This window comes from Bombyx mandarina, chromosome 22, assembly GCF_030267445.1.
Source record: "Bombyx mandarina strain Sakado chromosome 22, ASM3026744v2".
NCBI lineage: Eukaryota > Metazoa > Arthropoda > Insecta > Lepidoptera > Bombycidae > Bombyx > Bombyx mandarina.
Window position 1 is genome coordinate 16,996,451 of NC_143228.1, and position 6,589 is coordinate 17,003,039.

The following is a 6,589-nucleotide window of genomic DNA, read 5'->3' on the forward strand; positions in this document are numbered from 1 at the left end:
TCATGTTTCAGTCTAGAGACAGCATTCATTCTGTTTCGTTTATGGGCTACGGTAAGAATCAGAACTAGGCGGGCTCTTCTATCTAAAATTAGAAACACACTGAAATTATTTGACTTTCATTGTACTTACTATCGCAGTCGCTAACCGTTATACAAGTGCCATTTTTAGCCCTAAAGTAGTTATCTTTGCACACACATCCACCGGTGCAATCACTCTCCGACACTCCCGTACACGTTAATGAACCACCCAGATTTGAACATTTCTCCGGTCGACAAACAGACTGTACGCAATTCGAATATTGTTCATTTACCGCACAAGTTTTGAATGAATCAGCTAGAAGTTGTGAAAAGTCCATGAAATATAGTATGTGGATGAGCATGCGAACTCTCGGTCCACTTGGTGTTAAGCGATTATCTCAGCCTAAAAACACCACATGAAGCTGTCGAACTTGGGCGCGGGATAAGTGCTTTGCTGCAATGGCGGTCCTAGAGTGTCCTGTTTGAAATCGAACGTTGCTTCGAGACATAAAAGAGAAAATGGTACCGACCGGCATGGACATAATTAAATGCCCTATTACCTGTACTTAAAACTGGAATAAAGGGTTTTGGAATCAAGTAGTTTTTTAAATAGCTAACTAAGAATTACTAACGATGTCTCAGACTCGTTTGTCAATAGTCAAACAGACCTCTGGCTTTAAAAAACACATCAACTTAACGAATGAAGGTACTTACAATTTGGGCAATTTTCTCGGGCGACACATTTACCGCTATCGTCTTTTAGATATCCCTCTTTACACACGCATCCGGCTTTGCAGGACTTTTGGTCCACCGATGGGCAGTACATAGGACCGTCCTTCTCTGAGCACGTCATTGGGCCACACTGTGCTAGGACACAGTTCACGTGTATTTCATTTTCAGAGCAGAGGTCAGCTGAAATTTTGCAAATTTGACCGGATTTATCAGGAAACGCGTTAAACTCCTCTACTAGAGATAAGTTTCAGATTAAATCAAAGAATAGCTATTATTCCAATCGATTCTACTATGTAATTCGGTGCGGTAAGAGTGGCAGCATTATAGCTGTGGTGTATAGTCTGTACCATGCGGTCCATGCCACCCATGACCGAACACTGTGGAGAAACGTCACATGTGGTCGCGATCCTCAGCAGTAAGGGAACGATATAGAAGAAGAAGCATATAATATAACACATTAGCCATCAAGCACGTGAGTGAATCGATTAATATCGGCCTTCGATGTCCATCCGTAAGAATTTTGAATGAAGTCGTAAGAACTAGGCGGCAAATCCTAAACCATGAGAAAAAAAAACCAATCGGTAGGCAGCGGCTTGGCTCTGCCCCTGGCATTGCTGAAGTCCATGGGCGACGGTAACCACTCACCATCAGGTGGTCCGTATGCTCGTCTGCCTACAAGGGCAATAAAAAAAAAAAACTCTACTCACCGTCACAATCACTGAGTTTAATACAAGTGTCGTTTTTAGCTCGCAAGTAGTTGTCCTTACAGACGCAGCCACCGACGCATTCCCTTTCCGACACCCCCTTGCAACTGAGGGATCCCCCCAGGTCTGAACACTTCTCGACCCGACAAACAGCTTGGATGCAACTTAAATACTGTTCATTTACTGAACAAAGCTGGGCTGAAAACATTAATTACATACTTGGAGTGGTTATGTTATCTCGGACCTAATTACATCAAGATTTATCTGGAATTGTTGGATCTGATGATGGATTTGTAAGAATATTAAAAATACTGTACAACTAATTAATGTATATTGTATTATGTTAAGGTTTTGACTTACATTCACAATCTCTTTCATCGACACAGGTGCCATTGTCAGCCCTACGAAATCCTCTTTTACAAACACAACCGACTTCGCAGGGTTCGTCCGAGGGACACGACTGTGACCTGTATTTGTACTCGCATTTATCAGAATTACAATTGGGCTGTCGACAGCTCGAGTACACTTCGTTCACGGGACATAGTTCCCCTGAAAATAATAGGTATCTAATGTTATTAAAGTACCTTAGCAGCCGTACGTCCTTAAGATTGATTTACCTACAGAATAATACAAAATAATTCCCAGTACACTGCAGTTATGTAATATTGCCATTTTTCTCATAAAGCTTAAACGAGACTTAATTATTATTAAGGATATGCTTTAACGTAACCCTGTAACCCTGTAACTGCCCTCGTCTATGAGCAACACAAACTTATCCACCACATACTTACTATCTTTTTGGAGATAAACTACTATCATTATTTAATAAACTTACTATGGCATTCATCGATAGATACACACGTTCCGTTTTTTGATCTCAAGAAGCCCCCTTCACAAACGCAGCCCGGCTCGCACAGCTCTGTCGATTGCGTTTTACATTCAGACAACTTGCCCAGCTCTGTGCAGTTCTCCTGACGACACATGCCCTTAGCGCAGTTCGTGAAGTATTCATTCACTGGACAAGGCACAGCTACAAATAGATATTAGGTAAATTAAGCTTAATGGAACTACCGGACCATGAGTAGTTGGAATAGCCCCTTAGGCTAGCGCTGCCGTACCGCGGAGACCGGCGTCGTTGGTCGTCGACTATCGCCTCGACGACCCGTCGGTCGGGCGTCCGCGGGGGGCGCCCCGAGTCTGGTTGTAGTGTTGACCGCGGGAATCCCCTCACTCTGACTGGGTTCTGACCCCGGGCGTTTAAGAGTGCAGTGGAGTCGTTTAGTACGGTAGGGCCCTAAAAATATCCTTGGGCCCGTGGTCTGCTCCCAACATCTGCAGATCATCAAGTCCCACATACCCCACGCGCCGTTTAGGCGCGGCGACCTCGTAGGAGGTTCGGCCCCGGCCCGAAAAAAAAGCCCCTTAGGCTACTAACGATTAGGTTACAAAAATGGCGTTATTAAACTATATAGTGTATTGAATCGCGGTTTGGTTCTGTTATATGATTTTATTAGGTCCACGTTGACGAAATTTGCATGCACATTGGTTACATAATACACAGGTCTTGAAAGCTAGGACTATACTTTTAAATATACTTTTAGGGTTCAGAATTTATTTTTACGACTTACTTGGACACTTGTCTTGCGGTATACAAGTTCCATTTTCGTCTTTCAGATATCCTATTTTGCAGGCACATCCATATTCGCACTTCTCCTCATCAACTAATTGACAGAAGATGATATCATTTTTTTCGATGCACTTCTGAGGCCTGCATAAACCTTGAAGGCAGGTGCGTTCTTCGTTTTCTGGACAAGTAGCTGAAATTTTTAAATTCATTGAGAAATTTACTTCTGATTACGTTCACAGGACGACTTGGTGGCATCATAAATGTTGTGAAATCTATGGAATTTGATAATCACCTAAATGCTAAGAGCTTGCTTGCCTATTTACTTCAATAATAAGTACCTACATAATACCTACAGAAAAACATCCAGATCACAGTAATAAAAATAATATATTTTTTCTCCTACCTACGCCGAAAGTTCGGTTTTCCTCCCGCTGTACAGGGAAGAAAGTCTAACTTTTCCTCCCGCTGCACTGCGGGAAAAAACTAGGACATCTCATCCAGCGTGTTTGCCAATTTTCCACGCGGGAGGAAATTTCCTACTTTTCTCCCTTGGTGCACAATGTACATTCATGTGTCTTTGATACAGGGCCAAATTTTATAATCCGAATAGGGACGTTTCCATTTTGGTGAAAATTACGTTGAAAGATTCCGTTACATAGATAGATTAATAAATATAGGTCAAACTGATAAAAGCGTGTGAAAGGGCCAATTTGTTATTTAATTTACATTATACCTATAAAGATTAAGTTGATTAATATTTCACGTGCGGGTTAGGAGTACATCATTCCTTACATAGCGGCGGTAGCGTTGTGTTGTGATGACATTCGTGACCTTTGGCATAATATATACAGATAATTAATGGCTATGGCTCACAACATGTTGTTATAATTACATAATACCTGATGATGTACTACAACTAACTGCTCGTTTAATAAAAGTATATTAAAATACATATATTGTTTTTAATCAGAAATAGCGACTTGTTTTAAGTAGATTAGGATAATCTTTAGAACACGCTCGAGCTTTATATAAACTTTAGCCACGTTTCCAAATTTATCCATACAATTTTTCATTCAAGTGCAGCAACGAAGACGACGTATAAGCTGCTAATTGCTATACACGAAAAAGAAAGAGCATCCGAGAGAAACGACCTCAGATCCCGACCCATGCTGATTCTGATCCAGCGGGATATTACGAGGGAATGAGCCGTCTAGACGTGCTTCGGATATCCCCTTGCCCTAGTCCCGACAGACGCCGAACCGGCGGTCTTCACTGCCATGCCTAGTAGGGACAGGGTGGTGGGGAGACACGAGCTTGGCACGAATCGCGTCACTTGGCTTTGCTATAGGTTTAGTCGGTTCAACTTCCACATTACCTCGTATCAACCTCAACGCATCTGCGGTTTTTTTTTAAAGTGTAACTTTACGTCACATTCAAAAATTGGGCGTTCATTAAAAAAAGCGAGCGAACAAAAACAAAAACATAACACATTATTTGGGAACATAATCATCAAATATTCAGATTATTTGTACCGAGACACTTCGCTAGACCTTGAGGTTATTGATAGATGAAGAGCGAGCGAGATGCTAATAGATTTAATATTTGTGATACAGTCGTGATCGTACACAAGTACCGAAACAATTAAGTTTCTAAGGCAAGCAACTTGATAATGTAGTCATTTAAATTTGGCAGCTTTTTACATAAATCATTTCTCTACTCGATAATTCTACAGCGCTATGCGTTTTCCTTCTTGTGGAGTCTCTATCGGTAGCTAGAGACTCGAAAAAGCTAATGCAATTGCCGATGTCCATGAGCTATTAAACTATCAACAGTGGTCATTAAAATATAGCATTATTTTACGCTACACTCAAGGAGAATCTAAACAAGTCACTTTCACACATTCACTTTCGATTGCATTTTTTTTTTCAAACTTATGACATCCGTTAGAGTATATAGTATAGAGTAGATAGTATAAGAGACAATAGTACAAGGGACATTATCTAAAATCGCAATTGAATTTGTCGGATGATAGTTTATCGAAAAAACTAAACTAAAATTAACGGAAAAACGTTACTTCAAACACCGAAATACTCGAAATGCTTAGAACAAAACTGGTCTAAGCTGAAATGCAACAAGAATGTTTGTTTTAAGAGAAGAAAACTGATTCAATCACCTGTACAGAGGACGATGATGTTGACGAACGCTAACACTACGATCCAACTAAACGACATCGCGGCTGATATTCAAATAAACCGTGTGTTTGTTTTTATCGCTATTTATAAGCCGTATTTGCCGTGAACTTGTTTTTTGGTGATTCCGTGAAACGATAGCTCAAAGTGTCTGTAATGAGTGACGACGAACGTGCTACAAACCAATGTTTATTAAGATACTAGATGTGCCCCGCGGTGAGACGCGCAATTTGCAATTTAAAAAACGGATGTAAAACTGCGTATTTTTGATGTACAACATAGGTAATGTTTTTTTTTGAATACATATTCCCAAATGAAATTAAAATTTAATACTATCAGTATTTGGTTTTCACGCACTAAGCGTTTTCGAAATGACGAGTAGTGTATTGAGAACTTCTTTCTTTGCCGACAAAAGCACCGTCTAAATACTATTAGTCGTATCAGGAATTAATCTGAACAAACTCTCAGGCAGTCAAGTATAACGTATATTTTAATTTCATTCAATTCCAAATAAAAATTTTGAGCTTAATTTTACCAACTTCAAGACGTCTGATTAAATTTAAAGTGTGCACGCTCCTTTAGGCCGACAACATAACAATTTTATATCTTCGCTTTAATAAGGTGACCGGTATCAACCGATAAAGAAAGATGAAATTAGTTGTTAGTTCGATTTGCTATATATGAAATCAGAGACGAACAGTTTGAATTATTTCCATTGCTATATATAGATAGTTATATTTTTATAAGCAATGTGTTGTGGCCTTGTTTTTTTTAGCGAATTGATGTAACAGACATCTAAATAATCTAAAAAATATAAAGATTTCTGTGGTTACGAATGGTTCGATTTTTCTCTTTTCACAGAAACTTCCAACACTCAATAGTGTGATGTGTAAAGTTTTTTTTAAGATTGAAGGGTTACTGGTGGTCCGGGGGCCTTTCCAGTTTCCCAGACAGGTGGGCGAGCAAAGGCTCAGCCATGGGCTCAACCTGGGAGGACTTTTTAACGTTTATCCTAGAGAGAGCAATACTTTGCTAAATCTATTATACCACCAGATTGGGTTTCGAAAAATGGGAGTTAGATAAATAAGTAAGAATGCAAAATGACACATGACACATGGAAAGTAGGTAGCAATATTAAGCCAAGGAGACCTGAGGCTTCATACTCGTATGTTACAGCCCTAACAGCATCCTGAAGGCATTAACAGACCGTTATGACTGTCGGTACTTGAACCATTGTACCATGGTACACTTGCGGACTAAATAATAATAATAATAACGGTTGGTTCGAAGTAAGTATCAGTTGAAGGGAATATTTGAAAT

At 39.9% G+C, this 6,589-nt stretch overlaps 1 protein-coding gene across 5 annotated transcripts in view; it reads right to left on the reverse strand.

Annotated features, from left to right (window-relative positions):
* Positions 1-6,589, reverse strand: part of LOC114240171 (zonadhesin) — a 138,692-nt gene that overhangs the window by 82,270 nt on the left and 49,833 nt on the right. For 3 of the 5 annotated variants that reach the window (XM_089736677.1, XM_089736676.1, XM_089736675.1), the window contains exons 4-8: positions 3,082-3,270; positions 2,289-2,483; positions 1,814-2,002; positions 1,457-1,651; positions 732-929 (exon numbers count right to left, since the gene is read on the reverse strand). In XM_089736677.1, the coding sequence (XP_089592803.1) occupies positions 732-929; positions 1,457-1,651; positions 1,814-2,002; positions 2,289-2,483; positions 3,082-3,270 (966 nt within the window). Of the gene's footprint in view, positions 1-129; positions 334-731; positions 930-1,456; positions 1,652-1,813; positions 2,003-2,288; positions 2,484-3,081; positions 3,271-6,589 lie in introns of all 5 variants that reach the window. The other 2 variants (XM_089736673.1, XM_028170629.2) reach the window with 1 other exon arrangement.